Source organism: Erythrolamprus reginae, chromosome 5 (assembly GCF_031021105.1).
Source record: "Erythrolamprus reginae isolate rEryReg1 chromosome 5, rEryReg1.hap1, whole genome shotgun sequence".
NCBI lineage: Eukaryota > Metazoa > Chordata > Lepidosauria > Squamata > Dipsadidae > Erythrolamprus > Erythrolamprus reginae.
Genome location: NC_091954.1, coordinates 18,841,966 through 18,869,856, shown reverse-complemented (window position 1 = coordinate 18,869,856; position 27,891 = coordinate 18,841,966). Strand labels below are relative to the sequence as shown.

General features: G+C 40.3%; 1 protein-coding gene across 1 annotated transcript; it reads right to left on the bottom strand.

Annotated features, from left to right (window-relative positions):
- Window positions 1-3,710: 3,710 nt before the first annotated feature.
- SRGN (serglycin) lies at window positions 3,711-26,239 on the bottom strand. Its single transcript, XM_070753949.1, has 3 exons — window positions 26,110-26,239; window positions 9,905-10,043; window positions 3,711-5,204 (listed from the first exon to the last, which is right to left on the bottom strand). The coding sequence occupies exons 1-3, from the start codon at window positions 26,180-26,182 to the stop codon at window positions 4,994-4,996; spliced, it is 423 nt and encodes a 140-aa protein (XP_070610050.1). The 5' UTR covers window positions 26,183-26,239; the 3' UTR covers window positions 3,711-4,993.
- Between the last annotated feature and the right edge of the window lie 1,652 nt (window positions 26,240-27,891).

The window sequence follows — 27,891 nt, the reverse complement described above, 5'->3', positions numbered from 1 at the left end:
GAGAAAAGACTGGGCCAGCCTATCTACAAAACAAAAGACCTAAAGCTCCATGGTGATGGGATTATCCTTCAGGGCAAAGCCATTCAGCCACCATAGCTAGAGCACTACAAGCCCCCTCATTGCATCAGCAAGCTTCAACCCAGACCGGGACTCAAGACAGCCTATAAAGTTAGCTATGACCCTTGCATGCCCCATGGAAATGATTTCATGCATACATGTTCTGCTTCCTTAAATGTTATTTCAAGTGCATTTTTGTTCTCTGACTTAATTATCATTTTAATGGATTTCACATCTTAGATTTTCTATACTGAATAGCATAATAAAAATTTCAATAATACTGTTTTCATCTAGTTCGGCGATGGCAAACCTTTTTTGGGTCAGGTGCCAAAAGGGTGCGCATGTGAGCAATATGTGGCGAGGGGGGCGTTTGCCCAGGTTCGCCTGGTGCACCAGTTGCGGCCGTATTTGGACAGGGAGTCACTGCTCACAGTCACTCATGCCCTCATCACTTCGAGGTTCGATTACTGCAATGCTCTCTACATGGGGCTACCTTTGAAAAGTGTTCGTAAACTTCAGATTGTGCAGAATGCGGCCGCGAGAGCCATCGTGGGGCTTCCTAGATTCGCCCACATTTCTGCAACACTCCGCGGCCTGCACTGGCTGCTGATCGGTTTCCGGTCACAATTCAAAGGGTTGGTAATGACCTTTAAAGCCCTACATGGCATTGGGCCAGAATACATCCGGAACCGACTTCTACCGCACGAATCCCAGCGGCCGATAAGGTCCCACAGAGTTGGCCTTCTCCGGGTCCCGTCGACCAAACAATGTCATTTGGTGGGCCCCAGGGGAAGAGCCTTCTCTGTGGCGGCCCCGGCCCTCTGGAATCAGCTCCCCCCAGAGATTAGAACGGCCCCCACCCTCCTTGTCTTTCGCAAACTTCTTAAGACCCACCTTTGTCGCCAGGCATGGGGGAGTTAAATTATTCTTTCCCCTAGGCCATTACAGGTTATGCATGGAATGTTTGTGTGTATGTTTGGTTTTTTATAATAAGTGTTTTTAGTTGTTTTATTAAATTGGATTGTTACATGTTGTTTTACCACTGTTGTTAGCCGCCCCGAGTCTACGGAGAGGGGCGGCAAACAAATCCAATCAATCAATCAATCAATAAATAAATAAATAAATAGTGTGAGCGTGTGTGCCCATACCCATAATGCAATGCCCTCCCCCCTATGCATGTGCACCACCCCTGCACTACCCCCCCTGCGCATGCTCTCAGGCCTCATTGAACCCTCCAGATTTCTGGTAGGCCCATTGGGCAATTTTTCACTATCGCCAGGGTTTAGAAAGCCTCCTCAAACCTTAGGAGAACGAAAAATGGCCCAACCAGAAGTTTAGAAATAAACTTCCATTGGCCCGTTGGCCTGTTTTTTTCCACCCAAAGGCTTCAGGAGGCTTTCTTGAAGCCTGGGGACAGCAAAAACAGATGAAAATCAGCTGGCCAGTGTGTGCATGTAGCTTGAGCTGACATAGAGCAATGCCTTACATGACCCTCATTATTATTATTATTATTATTATTATTATTATTATTATTATTATTATGTCAATACAACTCAGCAAATGAGATCACTATGCTGGATTTCGTATTTCATCCCCTGTCGGGCGCTTCCCAAGCACCTAGGACTGCGTGATGTAGCGGCGAATTATGTTTGCTGATCCCAGTAAAGCAGCCTTTTGCAATTGACAGATGGAGATTTTGTCAATTCCGATGGTTTTCAAATGTCCCCTGAGATCTTTTGGTACTGCGCCCAGCGTGCCAAGTACCACCGGGACCACTTTCACTAGCTTATGCCAGAGTCGTTGCAGCTCGATTTTTAGATCTTCGTATTTCACTATTTTCTCTAGCTGCTTCTCCTCAATTCTGCTGCTTCCTGGGATTGCGATGTCGATGATCCATACTTTCTTTTTCTCCACAATCAGGATATCTGGTATGTTATGCTTTAGAATTCGGTCAGTCGGAAGTCGGAAGTCCCACAGTAGTTTTGCATGCTCATTTTCAACCACTTTTTTGGGCTTATGATCCCAACAGTTCTTTGACACTGGTAAATGGTAGTTCCGGCACAAGTTCCAGTGGACCATCTGTGCCACAGCATCATGTCTATGCTTGTAGTCAGTCTGTGCGATCTTTTTGCAACAGCTGAGTATGTGATCGATTGTTTCATCTGTTCTTTTACAGAGTCTGCACTTTGGATCGTCTGTTGATTTTTCTATTATTATTATTATTATTATTATTATTATTATTATTATTATTTAGATTTGTATGCCGCCCCTCTCCGGAGACTCGGAATGGCTCACAACAACAAAACACAGTACAAATCCAATGATTAAAAACAGTTTAAAACCCTTAATATAAAAACAGTCATACATCCCAGACAAACCATGCATAAAACGGAACAGCCCAGGGGAATCAATTTTCCCATGCCTGTCTGCAGAGGTGGGTTTTAAGGAGTTTGCGAAAGGCGTGCCATAGGTTCACCATCACTAATCTAATATTTCAGTTGGTTTCCACACAACATTTGAAAGTTGACATTGTGTATTATTTTGGCCATGTATTCTGTAAAAATTGTATTTTATTTTTTTTAAAAAAATATTATTGATTAAGTTATTGCTCCTAAAATAGAATGGAGTGGTCTGTAGAGTGATGTGGAGAGGAATCTCCGGAGAGGGACAGCATACAAATCCAATAAATAAATAAATGCAGTGGTACCTCATCTTACGAACGCCTCTTCTAACGAACTTTTCAAGATACGAACCCGGTGTTTAAGATTTTTTTGCCTCTTCTTCCGAACTATTTTCACCTTACGAACCCAAGCAGCTGCTGCTGGGATGAAGGGGTTTCTTTTTTCCCCCTTTTTTGAAGAAAGAAAAGGGAGGGGCTGCTTGGAGTAGGAAAATTTTGCCGAGAACAAGGTGCTTGCAAAGGAATTGAAAGGGTGTCCTTTTAAGAAAGAAACGGGAGGAGGGAGGGGCTGCTTGGAGTAGGAAAATTTTGCCGAGAACAAGGTGCTTGCAAAGGAATTGAAAGGGTGTCTTTTTAAGAAAGAAAAGGGAGGAGGGAGGGGCTGCTTGGAGTAGGAAAATTTTGCCGAGAACAAGGTGCTTGCAAAGGAATTGAAAGGGTGTCTTTTTAAGAAAGAAACGGGAGGAGGGAGGGGCTGCTTGGAGTAGGAAAATTTCGCCGAGAACAAGGTGCTTGCAAAGGAATTGAAAGGGTGTCTTTTTAAGAAAGAAAATGGAGGGGCGCCCCCCTTGCCTTTCTTCCTTCCCACTCACCCTTTAGCCTAGCCTTGCTTCTTCCACCCGCCCCCTTTAGCTGCTCCTCCCTGCCCTCTGTTTGCCTCCCTTCTAAAGTTTGGGATTTTCCTGAAGGATTTGCACGCATTATTTGCTTTTACATTGATTCCTATGGGAAACATTGTTTCATCTTACGAACTTTTCACCTTACGAACCTCCTCCTGGAACCAATTAAGTTCGTATGATGAGGTACCACTGTACTTCATTTGGCCAATTGTCTCTGATGCAGAAGCTCTCAATGTACATGTAAAGTAATAGACTAGTAATAATTATTAATTAGCCATTGAAGGGTGTTTTACAATTGAGGTGGGATAATACATCTGATTAATAAATAATATTTAAGAAATAAATATGAGTCCTTAGTTGCATTAGATTTTAATAGAAAGATAGCTGAATAATTGCGGGCATGAGAAAATGCTTATCAAGTGGCTGAAATAGTTTCAAAACAAGCACTATTGTTTGCATTGAAGAAATAAAATACGAAATATGTCAAATTTGTAAATATAAGGGCGATTTACGATGTAGCAAAATAACACAAGGCATGAATGCATTTTAAAACTGGTTCTTTAGCATGTTTGCAAGCAACAACTTTTGAAGGAAGGCAATGTTACTGTTTTGTAAAATAGAAAGCTGCTGATCCTCTCTTTCTTAAAAGCAATGCAAGCACCCCAAATACAGCTTATTTCCTCCTGAAATAAGGCCAAGCGCTTATTTCAGAGTTCAAAAAAATATAAGACAGGGTTTTATTTTTGGAGAAACACAATATATAGGGGCTGGTAGGAAAAACAGAAACTTCATGGGTTTTTTCTGGCCTTTCGTATTTCTAGAGATAATTCCTAAACAGGTTCTTGCATTGCTTTTGGCAAATTTCTTGTACAAAAAAAGTTCACAAAATATTCCAGAATGATATGGCACGTTCCCGTTTATTTGCCCTGGGAACTGATCTTTTCCTACATTACAAGCAGTCCTCAACTTACACAATTGAGCCATAAATTTCCATGGCTAAACAAGGCAGTCATCACGTGAATGTTGTGCCATTTTACGATCTTTCTCACAACACCGTTGTTAAGTGAATCACTACTGCTGTTAAGTTATTAACATTGTTACATGGCTCTGGTTTCCCTATTGACTTTGCTTGTCAGAATGTCGCCAAAAAGTGATCACACGAATCTGGGAACAGTGCAATTGTCATAAACACATGCCAGTTGCCAGGTATCCAAATTTTGATCATGTAACCATGGGGGATGCCGCAGTGGTCGTAGGCATAAAAAACAATCATTTACATTTTTAGGGCTGTTGTAACTTTGAACGGTCACTAAATGAATGGTTATAAGTTGAGGACTACCTGGATAGCCAAAGAAATGAAATGTTGACATAAAAAGAGTTTGTCTAGCATTCCATCTCCTAGTATGACTCATTCCTTCATGATGATTTTGAATTTAGTTTAACTGTTTTGTTTTGTTTGCTTCTGTTTTTCAGCTTACAAACAATATAAATTTTATCAAAGAAAAGCAGTAGACATTTTAAGATATACACGATTAGCTGTAATATTTTTATAACATATATGCCTGGTCTAGGGTTTGCATTTTATCAAAACCTATGATATGTAAAAAGAAAAAATCACATTGAGCCGTAAGAGAAATCACAGTAAGTTTTTCCCATACTGGGGAAGTAAGCCTTCAGTTGATAGCTTAAGGTTCAGATTCACATTTGGTTCTTTCACAAAGTCAGACCCATCGGGCTCTTCCGGATCATAGTCAAAGCCCGATCCTCTCTCGGGATCAACTTCATTGCCAGATCCTTCTTCATCTCCAGAAAATGGCAAAGTACTGAGTTGGTCTTGAAGTGGCTCTCTGAAAATACACATTTTTTAAAAGAATCATTAAGTCTTAGCTACACTGTTTAGATTTTCTTTATTCCCTAGCTGGAAATAAGCAAATGTGTAATGCATGATATGAAAATAAAGTTTTAAAAGGTGTCTGTTCTATTTGTCGGTTTGAAAACATCAGGCAAATTTATGTGTAGAGCAGACAAAAATTAAATACCCTGTTTCCCCGAAAATAAGACGTACCCCGAAAATAAGGCGTAGTCAAGTTTACGGTGGAAAAACATACGGTACCATTCACAGCTGTTCATAGCGGTACTGTAATAATGTGGCGTCCCCTGCTGGCCCCTTCCATCGCTTTGTACCGTCCAGTACAGCAGACACAGTCTGCTGCTGTCTCACCGTCATTACAGTCTCCACTACAGTGCCTAGACTGTAGCTCCTCTGGTGGCCGGAAGCTGCAATAGCGGGAGTATACTGTTGTACCATATAAGTGCCGTCGTTTGTGTGGGTGGGTGCCATACTGACAGGTACCGTACCGTAATCAGTGTACCGTATGGTACACTTTCTTTGGGGGTGTCAGCTTTTCTGCCTGTGAATTTGTCTTATTTGAGAAATATAAGGCACCCCCCGAAAATAAGACGTAGCACAACTTTTGGAGCAAAAATTAATATAAGACAGTGTCTTATTTTCGGGGAAACACAGTATGCATTTTTCTGTTAACTGTTACGTTTTTTCGCTAGCCTCTTTCAGATAGTTAGTACAATCTAGCAATCCACAACCTTTTGTTTTCCACACTTCCAGTTTGCCTGATGGGCTGTTTTTTGCACTCCGGGGCTTCAGGAAGCTTCCCTGAAGCTTCTGGAGTGCAAAAAAAACAGCACAATGGGCAAACCGGAAGTTTTTCTGAACTTCCGATTTGCCCATTGGGTGTTTTTTTGCCCTCTGGGGCTTCAGGGAAGCCTCCAGAGGGCAAAACGGTCTTCCCCAAGGCCAAAAATCATCTGGCTAGTATGTGTATGCGCATTGGAGCTTGCATATGGCAACTTCTTGCATGCCCTACGATATGGCTCCATGTGCTACCTGTGGCACAGTACCATATGTTCGGCATCATGGCCCTATACCATTCCAGAAAATGAGTGTCCAATTTCTTCTTAAAACCTCTAACAATGGAGCACCCACAACCTCTGGAGGCAAATTGTTCCATTGGTTAATTGTTTTAATTGTTTAATTTCTATCCCTTACTTTTTGTTCCACCCTCAAGTGCTTTGGAGAATCGGTGGATCTGCTATCAGTTATTACTATTAACTATTAGTTGAATATTTGATTTTCATCATCCCCAGCCAGTATAGTCAAAGGCTGATTCAGATAATGTCGTTTGGCGGGACCCAGAGGAAGAACCTTCTCTGTGGCGGCTCCGACCCTCTGGAATCAGCTCCCTCCAGAGATTAGAACTGCCCCCACCCTCCTTGCCTTTCGTAAACTCCTTAAAACCCACTTCTGTCGTCAAGCGTGGGGGAACTGAGACATCTCCCCCTTGCCCATGTAGTTTTCTGTGTATGATATGACTGTATGTATGTTTTTTATATATTGGGGTTTCTTATTTTTTAGACTTTTTAAATGTATTATTGTTATTTTAGAGTTTAACTATTAGATTTGTTGTTATATATATTTTTTATCATTGCTGTGAGCCGCCCCGAGTTTACGGAGAGGGGCGGCATACAAACCTAATTAATAATAATAATAATAATAATAATAATAATAATAATAATAATAATAATAATAATAATAATATAAACACAACTAACTACTTTGCAACAAAAGCACACATAAATCCTTTCTATTTTATAAATAAAGTAGTAACGGCACAAACTTTCCTAAAAGACACACCTACCTCTCAGGTTTTTCTGGTTCCCTCCCTATCATTCAGAGCTTGCCAACTAAATATAAGGAATGAGTGAACCAATGGAAATGGAGCAAATCTATTTTTTGAAAAAAATATACCTAGAAAAAAGGGGTTAAATTAAAAGCATCATCTCCAAAAGCATGTGAGAAAAAGAGAAGGTCTAACAATGTAATAAGACAGCCTATTCTTTATACTTATTTTAGAAGTGATGCTGCAAAATAGATTCAGGATAAATCAGAATTCAACCACATTAAAAAGGTGATGGTTTCATCGTTCCTTGACTCGAAAGCCACATACCAGCTTCTAGCTCTCTAATGCAGATGGGCCTCATTGAGAGTCAGATACTTCATCTAAGTTTTCATCTCTCAATAAGGTGTGCTTCTATTGGTGGGTTGGAATCCTGTGCCCAGTGAAGGGCTACCAAATTTTTTACTTCTACACTGGGGGTGTTGCTTATGCAGGACGCCCTGCATTTTCTTTCAACATCTTTCAGTGCAAATGGGGTGCTCTGGGGTGGAGCTCCATTTTTGCTACCCCACTGCGTTTCCCCCCCGCCCCCCTCCCACACACACACTGGTCCGGGCAGCAGTCCACCCCTGCCTGTGCCCCACATGGCTTTTCCTGATTGGGGGCAGGGGAGAAAGCTTAGCCTAATTTGTTAAACAGGTACTGCCGGCAAAGAAAGAAAAAAAGATTGATTTATTTTATTTATTTGTTTTATTTATTTGTTTATTTATTCATTCATTCATTCATTCATTCATTTATTCATTTATTCATTTATTTAGTCCAATACACAATAATACACAATGAAGGTAATAGAGGACACCTTCGAAGCAATAGAATTAGAGAAAGAATAGACGATACAGTATAGGATAAAATAATCAATGAGATAATAGAAAAAAGATATAGGGATAGAAGAGAGGATATATGGGATATAAGAGAGACAATAGGACAGGGGTCGGAAGGCACTCTAGTGCAGTGTTTCCCAACCTTGGCAACTTGAAGCTATTTGGACTTCAACTCCCAGAATTCCCCAGCCAGCATTCGCTGGCTGGGGAATTCTGGGAGTTGAAGTCAAAATAGCTTCAAGTTGCCAAGGTTGGGAAACACTGCTCTAGTGCACTTATGCACGCCCCACAGATCACATATAGTTCTTGATCTGTGACCAATCACTCCATAACCATCTGAGGGTATAATGGATTATTGAAAATCTACTTGCAACCCTATTTCAAAGCTACAGCGTCAACTTCCCCCTTGTCACATAATGCATTTTGGAGTCATGTGACCATAATATATCAGCTTTTACTTCCAGCGTCAAGCCAATGCAGACGTTGGGGATAAATTAACGGCTTGCCACACTTTCTACAGAAGGCCTGATGCTTATGGGAACTTAGAAGGAGTGATTTTCATGAGGGAACAAATGTAGCCACCAAGCATTCTTTCAAGTGGTTCAAGGCCATCCCATGCCCACCCACCTGGGCGGAAGTGGAAGAAGGACTGGTCAGGCTGGCACAATCTGAGTGGGGAATTTGACATGTTTGTGGGTGGGGGACAAGGGATGTGAACTTTCAACCGGGGAAAACGCAGATTCAGGATTCCCAGTGTAGGTGCCAGAATGGTCTCCGGCAATAAATTGGAACTTTGAGGAGCATTTATTTATTTTATTATTTTATTTTATTTTATTTTATTTTATTTTATTTTATTTTATTTTATTTTATTTTATTTTATTTTATTTTATTTTATTTTATTTTATTTTATTTTATTTTATTTTATTTTATTTTATTTTATTTTATTTTATTTTATTTTATTTTATTTTATTTTATTTTATTTTATTTTATTTTATTTTATTTTATTTTAGTTAGTTAGTTAGTTAGTTAGTTAGTTAGTTAGTCCAATACACAATGAGGGTTTTAGTGGGTATATATATATATACACACATAGTAAAATACATGATGAAGGTTACAGAGGAGATACTCATAGTAAAATATATCTATGAAAGAATAGAAAAGAAGATATAGTAATAGAACATATCAATGAAAGAATAGAAGAAGAGATATAGGAATAGAAGAAAGGTATAGGAGATATAGGAGAACAATAGGACAGGGGACGGAAGGCACTCTAGTGCACTTGTACTTTGACTTTGATTTAGTTTGGATGCTACCTGGAACCTTGACTTCCAGTTTCTGGCAAAAACTGGCCCATAACAAAACAAAAAAAGGCTTCACTTAATGATCACAGTGTTTGCTTAACAGTGTCCTTGGAGAGGGGCGGCATACAAATCCAATTAAATCTAAATCTGAAATCTAACAACCAGTGAGAAAAAGTAGTAACTGGTGACCCAGTTTACAATCATCATGACTTATGACCATAATTGCCAGGCTCAGTTCAAGTCATAAGTCAAGGACCACCTCTATTTTTAAAGTCCAAGTTATAAAGAAACAGATCGTTACAACTTTCATCATACCAATTTATATATTGCCAAAAATAATGTTATTTTGTAACATCACTGCCGGTAGTATTAATTGATTGGTTTTATTTATTTCAAGTAGATAGCCGGCTCAATCACCAAGGCAACTGTAGGCAGTATAAAAATAAAACACGATGAAAAACTGAAATATATGAATAGATGTCTTTTATTATGTAATAAATATATGATTTTGCATAATGGCCCTGTAAATAGCAACGATTATTTATTTATTTATTTATAAATTTGTCTTCCACTCATCTCATCACAGGGTGATTTTGGGTGGATTGACCATTTTGCATGCTCAGACCATTTTCAAGATGCTAAAGTACAATCGTGAAGGTTTATTTTATCTTACCGTGTGGGATTTGGCTCATAGAGGATCTTCCCATCCTCATCTGTCATGACAAAACTTGGCCCCTTTTCTTCAATGCAGTTGGCAGAATTGGCACCAGGCTTACATCGGACCCACATGTACCGGCCTTTTTGAGGAGCTCCTAATTTAAATTTTTTAAAAAGGGGATTTCTGTTAAAATCAAGCTTATAACTTATTCAGTATTACTATGACCATTTCGTAATGTTGGAATAGCATTGCTGATTCAATGTGCCCACCATACTCTGCAAAAATAATAACAGAAAACTGTATAAACCATGATAATCTTTGTCAAAACCAAAGGACCATCAACTTTAACCATCAACATCAATTTAAACTTAATATTAACCGCTCCAAACTTGACTGTAAAAAATATGACTTCAGTAACCGAGTTGTCGAAGCATGGAACTCATTACCGGACTCCATAGTGTCATCCCCAAACCCCCAACACTTTACCCTTAGATTATCTACGGTTGACCTATCCAGATTCCTAAGAGGTCAGTAAGGGGCGAGTACAAGTGCACTAGAGTGCCTTCCGTCCCCTGTCCTATTGCTCTCCTATATCTCCTATACCTTTCTTCTATTCCTATATCTCTTCTTCTTTTCTTTCATTGATATGTTCTATTACTTTATCTTCTTTTCTATTATTTCTTAGATATATTTTACTATGAGTATCTCCTCTATAACCTTCATCATGTATTTTACTTTGTGTATATAGATATACACCCACTAAAACCCTCATTGTGTATTGGACAAAATAAATAAACAAAAAATAAATAAATAAAATAAACTTGAGCTTCCCTCGATTGATTGATAGATAGATAGATAGATAGATAGATAGATAGATAGATAGATAGATAGATAGATAGATAGATAGATAGATAGATAGATCGCTCATCCATCCATCCATCCATCCATCCATCCAACAATTCAAAACAGAGGCTACCAAGACCCTGGGTGGCTTGCTATTGGCAAAGCAAGAAAACCAAATTTACAAAGTAAAAACTATTGTGCATGTCAGGAAAAAGAGGAATACTTTATTAAATAAAAATTCCAAAGGAGCTGCAGCCATCTTTCCCTAGGTTCTGGGGAATCAGGTGAGTTTTCAATGCCTTTTTGAACAATGTCAGGCTGGGAGGCAGAGATCCTTTGGGAGATGTTGCTTCCTCGGTCCCAATAGATGGCACTATTTGATTGAAGGGAACACCACATTGCCCGATCTTATGGGATAGGCAGAAATGGACAGAGACAGGCGGTCCCTCAAATAACCAAGTCAAAATGGTTTTCCTTTCACAAGAAAACTCTTGCAGAAGTGTTTAAGATTTAATTTTATATTTTAAAAGATCTTAGTTAAGAGAGACTATTTAGGAACAATAAACCTAAACATGATGTAGGCATCTTACCCAGCAAATATTTTGTTCCATATTATTATTATTATTATTATTATTATTATTATTATTATTATTATTATTATTATTATTATGTCAGTACAACACAGCAAATGAGATTACTATGCTGGATTTCGTATTTCATCACCAGTCGGGCGCTTCCCAAGCACCTAGGACTGCATGATATAGTGGCGAATTATGTTTGCCGATCCCAGTAAAGCGGCCTTTTGTAATTGACAGATGGAGATTTTGTCAATTCCGATGGTTTTCAAATGTCCGCTGAGATCCTTTGGTACTGCGCTCAGTATGCCAAGTACCACTGGGACCACTTTCACTGGCTTATGCCAGAGTCGTTGCAGCTCGATTTTTAGATCTTCGTATTTCACTAATTTCTATTATTATTATTATTATTATTATTATTATTATTATTATTATTATTTTATTATTATTATTATTATTATTATTATTATTAATTAGATTTGTATGCCGCCCCTCTCCGAGGACTCAGAGCAACTCACAACAAGCAATACATAGTATACAAATCCAATATTAAAAACAATTTTAAAAACCCTTATAAAAAACAATCATACAGCCCAAACAAACCATACATAAACCGGAACAGCTATGTGTATATCAATTTCCCCATGCCTGGTGCCATAGGTGGGTTTTCAGGAGTTTGCAGAAGGCAAGGAGGGTGGGGGCAGTCCTAATCTCTGGGTGGAGTTGATTCCAGAGGGCCAGGGCCGCCACAGAGAAGGCTCTTCCCCTGGGTCCTGCTAGACGAATAGATTTAAATAGATTAGGGGCTTCAGTACCTTATTGAAAAGAAAAACTGATATAAAGGTATGAAATGAAATAAATTTAGAAGTAATAACTAAGCAGCTAAACTGTAAAATTCCAGATGAGTGGGAAAATATTCCTAAATTTCCATTGGCTACATTCATTCAAAATTCTCAGATCAGAGATTTCAAAATGAATTTCATTGAGTGCCGCATCATTCAGGGTTGTATTTGACCTCAGGGTGGGGGGCAATGATGGGTGTGGCCAGAATGGGCATTACCAGCTTGGCATCACTCGTGTCGGGGGGGGGGTGCCTGTAGTGGCCCGAGCACTCTGCCAGCAAAAACAGTCTCCCGAGCTCCGTTTTCAGTTGTGATGGCATCTTTCAACACAATGGAGGGTCCTTTTTTTCTGGCACAAGCCGGTCCTTTGCTGTTTCCAGGGCAGCCCTGCAAGCCAGATCTAAGTACCCCGCAGGCTGCATCCAGCCCCTGAGCCTTGAATTTGACACCCATGATCTAGATGCATCTGGTGGGCACAAATCCTTCCCCGCAGGGAGGCGGAACCAATCAAGATGTTCCGCCCCAGACGCCTGATGGACCCAGAGGGCTTTCAGACGGCGCTTGGGGTTATTCCAGAGGCACTCGTCCACAGTTCGGCGGAGTCTCTTGCGGAGGCCTGGAACAGGGCTGCGGCGGAGGCTCTTGACCGGATTGCGCCTTTGCGACCTCTCCGTGGCGCTTTGCAAGGGCTTTGCAAGGGGAAAAAGACCACAGCCCAGATCGCTTTGGCATGACTCGGCTTGGTTCAGCTCTCCTTTTTTCTCCTGTTGCTGCTGCTGTGCGCTCCTTGCTTTCTTCCTTTTTCCTCCTTCCTGGACTCAGGAGGTGGCCGCGTGAGGCTGGAGGGGAGCCAGGCAGGAGAGAGGTAAGCTCATCTGAGGCCAGGAAGGAGGAAAGAGGAAAAAAGCAAGGAGCGCAGATACAGCAGCAGCAGGAGGTAAAAAAAGGAGAGCTGAGCCGAGACCGGTAATCCAGGAAGTGACTGTCGGTAATCCAGGAAGTGACTGTCGGTAATCCAGGAAGTGACTGTCGCCGGTCAGCTGCAGCTGTGCATGCAACTTCATTTCCGCCAGTGGAACTGTGTTCCATCCTGTCCTGCCTGCTGTCCACCCCTGTGGATAACCCCTGTATATCAAATGTTCTAGCAAATAGTGTTCAGGTTGGGGTAGGAGGATATATTAGTTTTTAATCCACCTCCCAAACCAGGTGCTTTCCATCAGTGGTGAGTTGGTCCTGGTTCAGCCAGGTTTGGTGAATGTGCAGAAGCATCACACATGCGTGCAAGGGTGGGCTACTCCCTGGACGAGGGGGAACGCAGCGGGGTAGCGAAAATGGTGCTCCACTCCGGAGCACCCATTTTGCACTGAAAGATGTTGAAAGAAAATGCAGGGCGTCCTGCATAAGCCATACCCACAGTGTGGTAATAAAAAATCTGGTAGCCCTTCACTGCATGTGTGCGAACCGGTAGCAACGGGTTTTTGAACCCACTACTGCTTTCCAAATGTGTCAAAGTAACATCATTGCTAGCAAGCACCAGGTTAAAGAAAACTGCAAACACCATTCTTTTCAAACTGTATAACAGATCTGGGTGACCTTAATATAAAAACTCAGCCCATTTCCTTTTTCTCACCACAACATAGATAACTGAGTTTCCATGACATGGCTGAGATTTAAGTTACCCTAGTTAAGTTTATTTATTTATTTATTTATTTATTGGATTTGTATGCCGCCCCTCTCCGGAGACTCGGGGCGGCTAACAGCAACAATAAAACAGTGTACAATAGTAATCTGATACTAGAGATGATTAAAAAACCCATTAATATAAAAAACCAAACATGTATACATACATACCATGCATAGAATTGTAAAGGTCTAGGGGGAAAGAGGATCTCATTTCCCCCATGCCTGATGGCAGAGGTGGGTTTTAAGTAGCTTACGAAAGGCAAGGAGGGTGGGGGCAATTCTAATCTTCAGGGGGAGTTGGTTCCAGAGGGCCGGGGCCACCACAGAGAAGGCTCTTCCCCTGGGTCCCGCCAAGCGACATTGCTTAGTTGACGGGACCCGGAGAAGATCCACTCTGTTGGACCTAACTGGTTGCTGGGATTCGTGAGGCAGAAGGTGGTCCCTGAGATAATCTGGTCCGGTGCCATGTAGGGCTTTATAGGTCATAACCAACACTTTGAATTGTGACCGGAAACTGATCGGCAACCAATGCAGACTGTGGAATGTTGGTGTAACATGGGCATATTTGGGAAAGCCCATGATTGCTCTCGTAGCTGCATTCTGCACGATCTGAAGTTTCCGAACATTTTTCAAAGGTAGCGCCATGTAGAGAGCGTTACAGTAGTCAAGTCTTGAGGTGATGAGGGCATGAGTGACTGTGAGCAGTGACTCCCGGTCCAAGTAGGGTCGCAACTGGTGCACAAGGCGGACCTGGGCGAGCACCCCCCTCGCCACAGCTGAAAGATGTTTCTCTAATGTGAGCTGTGGATCGTTGTGGATAGTTCCCCTAGTTAAGTTCCTTGCACGTCTAGGCACGCAATCAGGAATCCCCACGTCAATGGAGAGGAATCATTTTCAAAGTTTCAGAATGGGAATTTCTGAAACTTCCATTATAAATGAACTCCATAAGAGTTCTGGGATAGGTTGAAAAAAGTTCCTGGTATTGACGTTCCCACAAGAGAGAATTGGAAGGTTGTGCCAATGTGCAGTTTAAATTGTGGTGTAATTGTCAGACTGCAAAGTTATCATTCGTTCATTTGTTTGTTTGTTCGTTTCTTCATTCAGCTTGAGATCTTGTAAGAGAAATTACAAAGCTCATTCATTGCCTTTGCAGCTTGAAGGTGTCAAGTGTCTTTTCCTGTGGAATAAGAGGGGATTTTTTATCGTAGGTTATTCTGAACCAGCTCAGGGCAAAGAGATAACTCGCATATGCTCAGAAATCTAGTCCATTACCAACAATCAACTTGGGTTAAGCCATTTGTACCACTAAGATGTCACTATAAATGTCACTGGAATTCTTTTGCAATGGCTTACACAGTAAAGAATAACAGAGTTGGAAGGGATGTTGGAGATCTCTTAGTCCAATCCCCTGCCCAAGCAGAATATCCTGTACCATTCTGGACAAATGGTTGTCCAAACTGTTATTTAAATCCTTCACTGATTTAGTACCCACAGCTTCTGGAGGCAAATGGTTCTACGAATTAGTTGCTCTCATTGACATTAATTTTAGGTTGAATTTCCCTTTGATAACTTTCCATTCATTACTTCTTGTCCTGCCCTCAGATGCTTTGAGGCAGAGCAATTAACAGAGTTGGAAGGGACCTTTTAGGTCATCTAGTCCAACCCCCCGCTCAAGGAGGAAATCCTACACCATTTCCAACAAATGGCAGTCCAACCTCTTCTTGAAAAATCTCAAGTGTTGAAGCTCCCACAACTTCTGAAGGCAAACTGTTCCGCTGGTAGATCGTTCTCACTGTCAAAAAGTTCCTCTTTATTTTTAGGTTGAATCTCTCCTTGGTTAGTTTCTGTTATGTCCCAAAAAAGCTGGGAAGTTTTCATTCCAATCCAACAGGGAAGGAAGATGTTCTGCTGGCGTGTCTCAATCATCCGTAATTACAGGGTAATTAGTCCAGGAAGACACACACCACACGATAAAAGGAAAACCCAAAAGTTTTTATAAACAGAAAAACAGAAACAGCTCCCTTTTTAAATGTCAAAGGGATTTCCTGGTACACACAAGGCACAGGTTAAATGCAGTCCAATTGCTCACCCAATAAATGGGAAATTGAGTCCAATTCTAAAGTCCAGAGAGTCCACACACACAATCCTGAACAGCAAAAACCACGATCTTGACGAAACAATGAATCAGATAAACTGCCATGAGGCTAAAACACCAGGCTGCACTTTTATCTGTAGCACTAATTACAGCAGCCCCACCCAACCACAGGTGGCCTCATTTTCTCTTGTAATAATCCTTCAGTTGTTGTCTCCTATGCATCACTCTACGCATGCGTGGATGTGTCATTAATTCTTGTTCAGAATCCAGGGATGATACAGATGACTGATCTCCTCCTGGGCTGTCTGCCAAACTTGCCTCTTCCCTGTCACTCACGCTTCCTTGGTCAGAGGAGACTTCATCGTCAGATTCTACTGGGAGCAAAACAGGCCTGCGGCATGTGGATGTCTCCCCCACATCCACCTCCACATTCCTTGGGGCAGGAGCTGGGCCAGAGCTAACCACAACAGAAGATAGGAAAATTCTCATTGGTTTCCTGCCGGACTGGTTCCCTATTTAAAGCCCCTTCCTTTTGTATACTGCTGCTGGAAGTTATTCCCTGTAACTTAATAAAGAACTGAAGTCACTCCACCAGTCTCCTGTCTCTTCAGTGTGGATGGAAACTTAACAGCTTAAATCTGTTACTCCTTGTCTGGCCTTCAGGTGCTATGGAAAATAGTTTGATCACCTCCTTTCTGTGGGAGCCCCTCAAATATTGGAACACTGCTATCATGTCTTCCCTTCACTAGGCTAGTCATGTCAAATTCCTGTAACCGTTCTTCATATGCTTTAGTTTCCAGTCCCCTAAGCATCACGATTGCTCTTCTCAACACTTTTTCTAGAGCAGTGATAGTGAACCTTTTTTGGTTTGCATTTCAAAAGGGGGGCAGCACGGGGGTCACACCCATCCACACCCATATCCATAATTCCATAGCCCCTGCACATTTATTTATTTATTCATTCATTCATTCATTCATTCATTCATTCATTCATTCATTCAATTTTTATGCCGCCCTTCTCCTTAGACTCAGGGCGGCTTACAACATGTTAGCAATAGCGCTTCTTAACAGAGACAGCCCCCACAATCCGGGTCCTCATTTTACCCACCTCGGAAGGATGGAAGGCTGAGTCAACCTTGAGCCGGTGATGAGATTTGAACCGCTGACTTACAGATCTACAGTCAGCTTCAGTGGCCTGCAGTACAGCACTCTATCTGTTGCGTGAACCCCCGCCACTCCCAGCATGCAATGGCATAGCTGTTTTTCAGTCTCCTTAGGCTTCAGAGGCTTTCTAGGAGCCTGGGGAGGGTGAAAACGGCCTTCTCCACACCCCTAGAGGCCCCCAGAGGCCAGAAATGGCCCACTTCCCAACTTCAAATGGACCATTTCTGGCCTCCAGAGGGCCTCCAGGATGTGTGGGGAAGGCCATTTTCACCCTCCCAGGCTCCTAGAAAGCCTCTGGAGCCTGGGGAAAGCAGAAAAAAACCCTGGACCTCCAGTCCAACTGGAAGTCAGCAAACAGGCCGTTTCCAATCTCCGGAGGACCTCCGGGATGGTAGGGGAGGCTGTTTTCATGCTCTGGAGATTGGGGAAAGCAAAAAATGGACCTTCCCTGCCCCTCTGGAGGGTGGAAACAGCCTGTTTCCCAACTCCCAGTAGGCCTAGAAAAGTTCAAAAATTAGCTGGCCGGTGTACTCATGTGCACCAGACTTGATGTCACATGCCCACCGATATGGCTCAGTGTGCAATTTGTGGCACACATGCCATAGATTCGCCATCACTGTTCTAGAGTCTCAACATCTTTTTTTAGTGACCAAAAATAGATTGTCTTCCTCTTTTTTGTGATAGTATCTCAAATATTGGAACACTGTTGTCATGTCACCCCGAGTCCTTCTCTTCATTAGATTAGATATGCGCAGTTCCTGCAACCGTTCATAAACGTTATTTTGACGATAAACCTATTTATCAGTGATTTCTTTCCATAGATATCTGCTGACTTCAGCTTCTATTTCTAATCTTGTAACAGAGTCAAAATTGGCAGCTTGTTACCATTTCAAACTGGCAGAAGTAAAGACAATTATTTCCTAAATTTGGAGAAATGAAAATCCTGATGGTGTAGAAGGGCACATTTCCTGATCAAACGATGACGCTGGTTTAAAAAAAATGCCTAGAAGGATATGCAATATTGCTCTGTTTTTTAAAATACTGTATATATGTATTTTAGGCATGGGGGAATTGAGATACTCTTTCCCCCTAGGCCTTTACAATTTTATGCATGGTATGTCCGTATGTATGATTGTTTTTTTATAATAATGGGTTTTTAACTGTTTTTAGTATTGGATTATTGTTATATGCTGTTTCACGTTGCTGTTAGCCGCACCGAGTCTCTGGAGAGGGGCGGCATACAAACAAACAAACAAACAAATAAATAAATGTATGAAAATGGGATAGAACTAACTTAATAGTAAACACATACGAAAGTATGTTGTATGTTTATTAGATTTGTATGTCGCCCCTCTCTGAAGACTCAGGGCGGCTCACAACTGTAATAAAAACAATATAGTAGTGGAACAAATCTAATATTAAAAAACATATAAAGCCCTATCATTATTTTAAAAACCAAACAGCACATTCATGCCAAACATAAAACAAAGTATTAAAAAGCCTGGGGGAAAGGTGTCTCAACTCCCCCATGCCTGGCGGTATAAGTGAGTCTTGAGTAGTTTACAAAAGACAAGGAGGGTGGGGGCGGTTCTAATCTCCGGGGGGAGTTGGTTCCAGAGGGCCGGGGCCGCCACACAGAAGACTCTTCCCCTGGGGCCCGCCAAACGACATTGTTTAGTCAACGGGACCTGGAGAAGGCCAACTCTGTGGGACCTTAACGGTCACTGGGATTCGTGCGGTAGCAGGCGGTTCCGGAGGTACTCTGGTCCAATGCCATGTAGGGCTTTAAAGGTCATGACCAACACTTTGAATTGTGACCGGAAACCGATCAGCAGCCAATGCAAGCCACGGAGTGTTGAAGAAACGTGGGTGAATCTTTGAAGCCCCACGATGGCTCTCGTGGCTGCGTTCTGCACGATCTGAAGTTTCTGAACACTTTTCAAAGGTAGCCCCATGTAGAGAGCATTGCAGTAGTCGAACCTCGAGGTAAAGAGGGCATGAGCGACTGTGAGCAATGACTCCCTGTCCAGATAGGGCCACAACTGGTACACTAGGCGAACCTGGGCAAATGCCCTCCTCGCCACAGCCGAAAGTTGATGTTCCAAAGTACAGATAGTCCTCTTCTAATAGCTACAATTTTGCCAGATGTTAAGTGAATCACTGCAATTGTTATCTTAGTAGCACGGTTGTTAAGTGAATCTGATTTTCCCATGGATTTTGATTGTCAGAAGACCATAAAAGGCTATCCTACAATCCTAAGACATTACAACTGTCAGAAATATGAGTCACTTGCCAAGTATCTGAATTTTGATCGCATGACCATGGGGAAGCTGCAACTGTTGTGAAAAGTGAAAAATGGCCATAAATAACATTTTTTCAATGCTGTTGCAATGTTGAACAGTCACTAAACAAACTGTTGCAAGTCAAGGACTACCTGTATTGTGGGGAGCCAAGTCATCTATTCTCAAATCTCTTACTCCTTCTATTTGACTGCACTGTGGATTGTTTATAATTCTAGCATAACTTCAGTTTCAAGGAAGAACATCATAACGATGAACTGATAATGCTGAAAAGACCACATTTCCTTGTGAACACAGGAGGTATTATTCTCACATTTATCCCAAGACACAATCCCGGTAAATCAAGAAATGCACAAAACCTGGTAGGATCCTGGGATAGGTTTATATGAGAAAAGAAGTAATCAAACTGTACTTTGTTTTGTGTTAGTTTAGGTTGGTGAATAGCTAGAAGGAAAACTAAAAACTAAGTGAACTGTGCATGACCAGGAATTTATACAATTCCTTCTTTACAATTTCTCAGCAAATAAATTATTGCTAATGATTAGTGGGGCCACTCATCTAAATCATGACATTATAATGGGAGAAGATCCTGGAAATGTAGGTAGCACAAATAAAAAGAAATGAGAATCACTTCAAAACCCTTCCCACATCAGGTCCTCCATTTAGCTCAATTTTCTCTAGAGAGCTTCCATAGAGGTCCACGTTGCCTGAAGAGCACATGAGGTGGAATTCAGTAATGGAGAAGGCCTTGGTTAACCGTTAAGCTATCTTGATGTGGCACAATCAGTTAGCACATTCAGCTGTTTACTAAAAGGTTGGTGGTTTGAGTCCACCCAGGGACGGGTATCAGTTTTCTGCCATTTGTCAAATATAGTGTAGGGTCTTCTGCTTGAGTGGGGGGTTGGACTAGATGACCTATAGGGTCCCTTCCAACTCTGTTAATCTGTAATCTGATGTAGCGCAAACCCAAACTCAGAAGGTGGGGAGATTTAGCAGAAAAAGAGATGATGGGAAAAGGACAACTCAGCTTTTTCAATCTGTTGTCCACCAGGCACGCAGAAGTTTACCCAAAACTTTACCCTTAGACTATCCACAGTTGACCTCACCCAATTCCTAAGAGGTCAGTAAGGGGGGTGCCACCGTCCCCTGTCCTAATATTTATCTCTTACTAGTATCATATACAGTATATAAACATTGTTATATCTTTGTATACTACCGATATGTACTTGACAAAATAAATTAAAAAATAGATAAATAAAATAAATAAGTATAATTCCAAACACACCTCCCATCTACAGAGTACCAGACTGGACCTTATCCCCTAATGTCCACCACCCAAATACCCCTCTTTTGGATCATTAGGAGCATTTTACATTCTTACACCTGCTTATCAGTAGTGAAACCATGAGTGCAGATGTTTCCTTGATATTTGAAGATTTAAGTGACTGAATCATTGAAATCATTTAACCTCCTCTTTTTTTTTTTTTAGATTAACCACATTCCCTTGAAGCCTTTTCTGCTTCTATTTCTAACAGCAAGTAGTATTTGAAATCTTGCTGAACAATTTATAGACTTACACTTCCATTCCTCTCTCAGAAATATTAGTTGGTTATAGAGCAGACATTTTTGAGCAGTGTTCAATCCACTGCTGTTTTTAACTCAGTCTCACTGAGCTTTTACGGTCGCATTTTTCTGTTACATTTCCTTCGGTTTAAGGCGTTAAATGATTTCCCTATTCTTTAGAGAATCACATGTCAGTAAAAGAAAAAGAAAAACCACTGGAAGTTGATTTCTTAGATTAAAGCTATCTTCAACCATACCCCCAGAAAACTCTTTTATACTAGCTACGAAGGATAATTTTTGTCAATTTTTGTCATCAACACTAACTGATTAAGAACCCAAACGGATGACGCTGACTGCCCCAACATACAGGATCTTACATCATTCCTTCAGCATTTCTTAGCCTTCCTTCAGCAGTAGCCTAATTGTAAACCTGAAGGAAGTTACAAAAGAGAGTTGAGCTATGTCTGCCTTTCAAACTGTCAGAGAGGAGGTGAGATATGTGGGATTAACTCTCTTGTATTTATTATTTATTTATTTATTTTGTCCAATACGCAATGAGGGTTTTAGTGGGTATATATCTATATATACATAGTAAAATACATGATGAAGGTTATAGAGGAGATACTCATAGTAAAATATATCTAAGAAATAATAGAAAAGAAGATAAAGTAATAGAACATATCAATGAAAGAAAAGAAGAAGAGATATAGGAATAGAAGAAAGGTATAGGAGATATAGGAGAGCAATAGGACAGGGGACGGAAGGCACTCTAGTGCACTTGTACTCGCCCCTTACTGACCTCTTAGGAATCTGGATAGGTCAACCAGTAGATAATCTAAGGGTAAAGTGTTGGGGGTTTGGGGATGACACTATGGAGTCCGGTAGTGAGTTCCACACTTCGACAACTTGGTTACTGAAGTCATATTTTTTACAGTCAAGTTTGGAGGGGTTAATATTAAGTTTAAATCTGTTGTATGCTCTTGTGTTGTTGTGGTTGAAGCTGAAGTAGTCGCCAACAGGCAGGATGTTGGAGCATATGATCTTGTGGACAATACTTAGATCTTGTTTAAGGCGTCTTAGTTCTAAACTTTCTAGGCCCAGGATTGAAAGTCTAGTCTCATAGGGTATTCTATTTCGAGTGGAGGAGTGAAGGGCTCTTCTGGTGAAGTATCTTTGGACATTTTCAAGGGTGTTAATGTCTGAGATGCGATATGGGTTCCAAACAGATGAGCTGTATCATGCCATGCTCCAGAGTTGAGTGGGTTGAATCCAGCCAGTGCGATTTTGCTTCTGCATCTGCGCAGGTAGCAAAATCGCGCATGGAGCCACAGGTGCCCCCGTGTTTCGGCATGCGCGGAAGCAAAAAAACTCACTGAAACATGGGCGCACCTGCGGCTCCGTGCCAGATTTTGCTACCTCCACAGGTCCAGAAGCAAAATGGCGCTGGCCCCGCAAGCACTTATGAGCCGCGGCGACGAGCACAATTTAGCATTCCGGCTAGTAGCCCACTGTTGGTTGAATCCAAAATGATATATTATGATATTATACATGAGAGAGACAACACAAGAACAGAACTCAGCAAGTAGCCTTTTTTAATTGCATACTGCATTGTATACAATTAAATAAAGTCGTAATTAAATTTGCTCAACAGTGAAAGTGTAACTCAAAGATTTGCTGCATCAGAAATTTCTTGGTGGATTACCAGGGGTACCAATAAGACTGGTACAAAAGAGAAAATTTTGCACAGTGTGTTAGCTTTTTTTAATATTTACTACTAGGTGCCTTTCTTCAAAGTTTCAGCCAGTCATACTCTTCACAGTGCTATTTTATTAACCTCTACAACATTAATCATACTTAATGATACTTACTTAATATTTATTGAATGACTTTAAAATTAGACCTAGTGATTTCTAGCACCGTGCAGCATCACTCAACTATTTCATCATAGTTGCAGATCCCTACAAAGACAGACTTCATCCCCAATAAAAGAATATCTATAGCTAAGGGTTGAATTGTGGAGTTCTTGGTGCTTTCTGAGCTTAGTTGTTCTTTTGCAGACATTTCATTACCCAGCTAGATAACATCATCGATCATCATCAATCATGTGCAAGCAAGCATCCAAGCTCAGAAAGCACCAAGAATTCTAGATTTTATCTGACTAGGATAATATAAATTACAATAAGGGGCGTACATAAGTGCACTGGTGTGCCTTTCGTCCCCTGTCCAATTGTCTTTCCTTTCTCTCTGTTATCATATATATTCTCTTTCTTTCATATATCCTCTCCTCTAAGTTCACTTTACCCTTATATATATTACTACATGTCTATTTTTCTTCCTATGTATTTGTGTATTGAACAAATGAATAAATAAATAAATAAATAGTTGAATAATCTATAAATCACTAATGAACAAATGGCCTTGAAATTCCCTTCCTATATTACTTTTTAAAGGCGATTGTGTTCATACTATTTTTGCAAATTGTATGACCTCACTATTATCACTATGCTATGTACAGAAGCACTTCTGACTGAGCGGAGCAAATCCACATTTTAAAAATGAGACCGGGGTTAGAAAATATGATCTATTTGGATCATTTATGATTTGTCTTTTAGCTTTTGAAAATTGTGCTCATATATCCAGCAGGAATTTAGCTCACTGAAAGTGGGAGTTTGTTCTGAATAAAGACAGCAAATACATCCTGTGTGGTAACCTGTAAAGAACAGAGACCTCAATTTCTTCACACTTACACCAATTTCCTTTTGCATCACAAGACAAACCTAATGCTCTAACAGAAAAATTACCTTTTGAAATATCTTGCTAGGATGCCAAATGAGCTGCTAAAGTTGTTTCTTAAAAGATGCCAAGCAGGAAGAAACAGGGAATAAAATGGATCCTTCTAAGCTATGTGATCAAGGGAGCATGATTGCTTTTTTTATTTATTTGTTTGTTTTATTTGTTTTGTTTTGTTTGTTTGTTTGTTTATTTGTTTGACTTTTATGCTGCTCAATCCCAAAGGACTCAAGTACATATTTCTGAAAGTGTAACATGTAACTTCCCATTATATCAGGATTATAGTTAAGTCCCCAAACAAACCACCATTTGTAAGCCAATAGCAAACACTGGCTTAAAATCATCTTTATTCTTGATAACCATTGTATTGTAAGTCTGTTCCTGCTCAGTTTGTCTTTCCTTACAAGGGTTAAGCGTGAAGACATATTAAGCTGGCTATGTACAGTTGTGTTTTTAATCTAATATGGTTTATTGCACCACAATTCAGGCCAATTCCAGAGGGAATAGAAGGGTAATAATGAACCAGAAAATTGTATCACACTGCTGTCATCTAGCAGAAACAAGGAGTTTTGCAGCCTAGATATCCAAGAACTAAAAATGGATAATGTAACTGTTTCCCCTTTTCCAATTAACGTTTTGAATGTTTCTCTCTATGTAACTGGCACAGAACAAATGTCTTTGGCACATAACTAGCAGATCAATCTTTACAGCTAGCTGCAACTAGTTCAGCATAAATCCTATTAAGTTCTGAGTAAATATGTCCCCGAGATGGTTTTCTAAAAGGCAACTGGACTTCCTTGGCTTTTTCCCTTGAAAACATTTTACTTCTCATCCAAGAAACTTCTTCATTTATGACTGAATGGTGGGGAAAATTACCCCTACCATTGTGTCAGAACTGATCATGCTTTTTGGAAGTCCAGTTGCCTTTTAGAAAAGCACATGTGGGATAACCATGAGCTGGCTGATTGAGAATCTCCATTGACATGGGAGTAAAAATGTATAGAATTCAGTTGTCCAGTGGATTCTTGGTTCTGATATATAAAATAAAAGTGCCCTTAGATAGTGTCACATTAGTGTCACATTAAACTCTAAGTCTTCGGAGAGGGGCGGCATACAAATCTAATAAATAAATAAATAAGTAAGTAAGTAAGTAAGTAAATAAGTAAGTAAATAAGTAAGTAAATAAGTAAGTAAATAAGTAAGTAAATAAGTAAATAAGTAAGTAAGTAAGTAAGTAAATAAATAAATAAGTAAATAAGTAAATAAGTAAATAAGTAAATAAGTAAATGAATAAATGAATAAATAAACAGCTTTTGAAATTTAACTTTCCTGTATTTTATCACATGTACCATATTTTAAGTTATGATTAGCAATTGTAATAAAGTATGCACATAATTTTTTTTATAATGGTAAAACCGTATGCTTAATCCTTCCAAATTTGTGTAGTTAGTTCTGCAATCAGTATTCCAGAGATTATAATTTTGGGTGGATTAATTTTTAAATTATTATTATCATTATTATTATCATCATCATCATCTTTAATTTTATTTGTGTTATTTATTTATTTATTTATTATTTATTTATTTATTGGATTTGTATGCCGCCCCTCTCCACAGACTCGGGGCGGCTAACAACTTGCAACAACTTATTACTTGCAAGAAAATAAGATCATCTTTAAGACAATCATATTTTTAAAATTGCAATAAGAAACTGTACTTTTATTTACAGATGTTGCTCCCAACGTTTATGATTAAAGCACCTTCGTACCCACCCAGCCTCCACCTCTATTGCTGCTATAGACCCCGCATGGAATATGGTGAGCTGCTATGGCACCCCTAAGGACATTTTTTCATAAAAGGGGGTGAGACAATTGCCCCATCCTGCTCAACCCCCCCCCTCCAGAAGTGCCCTTGAAAACATTTAAAGACAGAACAACAAATAGAAATATTAAACACCAACATAATCATAAAGAAATTGTCCAAAACTCTGTTTGCTTTCCTTTAACAAAGTCATTTTTGTTGCACTTGTTAAGCTTCAGGGATTGTGCCTTTTTGTCTGAAGAATTTATTTTTTTTAAAAAAACCATATTGGAATGTCAATGCCACCTTTCAGTCCCCTATATTTATGAGCCTCCCCATTCCTATTTGGGGAAGGGATGTGGCTGTCACATGCTAAGCGTAAACTTCAGGGGGGAAAACATCAGCCAGAGCCCAAGATTTTGCCTTCGTTTCTTTGGATGTAAACCCATCGGAACTCTCTGAAGCCTATTCCTGAATCAACATGTACGGAATTGCTGCTCAAATCTCATCTTTGTTAACGCCTCTTATCAAGGAGATTAGGAAAAGAACAGCCACCGGAAATTTTACCTTGTCCTGGGCATCCCAGAAAGAGGATTACACCAAGAGCCACAAAGATCCTTCCAAAAGGTTTGACAAGCATCTCCAATTTGGCTTGGGCACGTCCACACTCTGCCAACCGTCACTGCTGATGTGGAAATGAAACAGGGGCAGGCGAGTGGCTGCCTTTACAAAAGGTTTCCAAACCTCAAACCCAACCCTTTCCTTGCATCACGACTTCCTGAGCTCAGAAAAGGGACACCTCTACTAACAAAGCCTAGATCCTAATTCTAAACTCTTGATGTAGTTGCTACAGGAAGCCAAGGTTTCCTCTGCAGATAAAGTGTAGAAGGTCTACTCAGAGTAAAATCTTACCAGATTCAGTAAAGAACAAGTTTCTTTATTGTTTGCAGCATTGGTTTCAATATTGCGGGGATCATTTACCTAGGAGTAAATGAATTGGTACCCATTGGCTTTCATAATACGAGAATATTTAGCAGTTTTGGAAGTTCTCCTCTATCAGCAGCCAAATTTCTATGAAGAATATTTAATATACTGTATTTTTGGAGTATAAGACGCACCTTAGTTTTGGGTGAGGAAAATAGGAGTGGGTAGGGGGGAATCTACCTAAGAGGTATTCATCTGGCTAGCGTCCTTATTCTGGTCAGCTTCAGAACATTATTTTATCCCCTGGTCAGGGTTGAAAAAATTCTTATTTGGAGGGGATAGCAATGAAAACAAGCCTGCAAAGACTTAGGGCTGGAAAAAAGTTCTCTGGAAGGAGTAGGAATGAAAAAATCCTGCAAGCCAGGAAGACTGTTAGATTGTTAGATCCTTAGGGCTGAAAAAACCTTTTTCGGAGGGAGTAGCAATGAAAAGAAGCCTGTAAGCCGGGAAGAGCCGGGAAGAGCCGAGAAGATCATTAGTACCACATTAGGGCTGGAAAAAAAAGCTTCAAAAAGCTACATTTGGAATATAAGACGCACCCAAATTTTCAACTTCTTTTAGGGGGGGAATGGTATGTCTTACAGTCTGTAAATTACCGTAAATTAAAGCTATCATTCCTTATTGTAAATTAATTCATGTCAGAATATACTGTATTAAAATAAAGTAACACTTATTGATATAAAACTGTACCATCGTAACCTACAGGTAGCCCTCGAGTTATGGCCAGTGTTCCCTCTAATTTTTTTGGGGGGTGGGCAGAAAAGTATAGTCTCTGAGTGGCAGTCCCTTCGGGACTGGGTGGCACAGAAATAATAAATAAAAGAAAGAAAGAAACAAATAAATAAAAAACCCACCCTGTTTTGCCTCAGAGAATTTCAAAATAAAATACAGTAGTCCCTCGCTATATCGCGCTTCACCTACTGCGGCTTCACTTCATCGCGGGTTTTCAAGAAATATTAATGAGAAAAATCATTCGCGGATCTTCGCTGGTTCTCGGGTTTCTGAGGAAGTCGATCAGCAGATTTAAACAGCCCGCGGAAATCGATCGGCAGGTTTTTCAAAAAAAATATATCTAAAATTGTAAATACTGTATTTAAATACTGTATCTAAAATAAATACTGTGTGGGAAGGGTTTAGAAACACTTAAAACAATGAAAACTTACCAAACAATTACAATATAAATACTTAAATAAGTACTATCAGTCGATAAATTCCCCATCGCGGATTTCACCTATCGTGGCCAGGTCTGGAACGTAACACCAGCGATAGGTGAGGGCTTACTGTACTGTGTGTCTATAACAGTGAGCTCATAATAGGGCAACTCTATCAATATCAAAATGCCACTTAAATAGTTGAGCTAGTTTC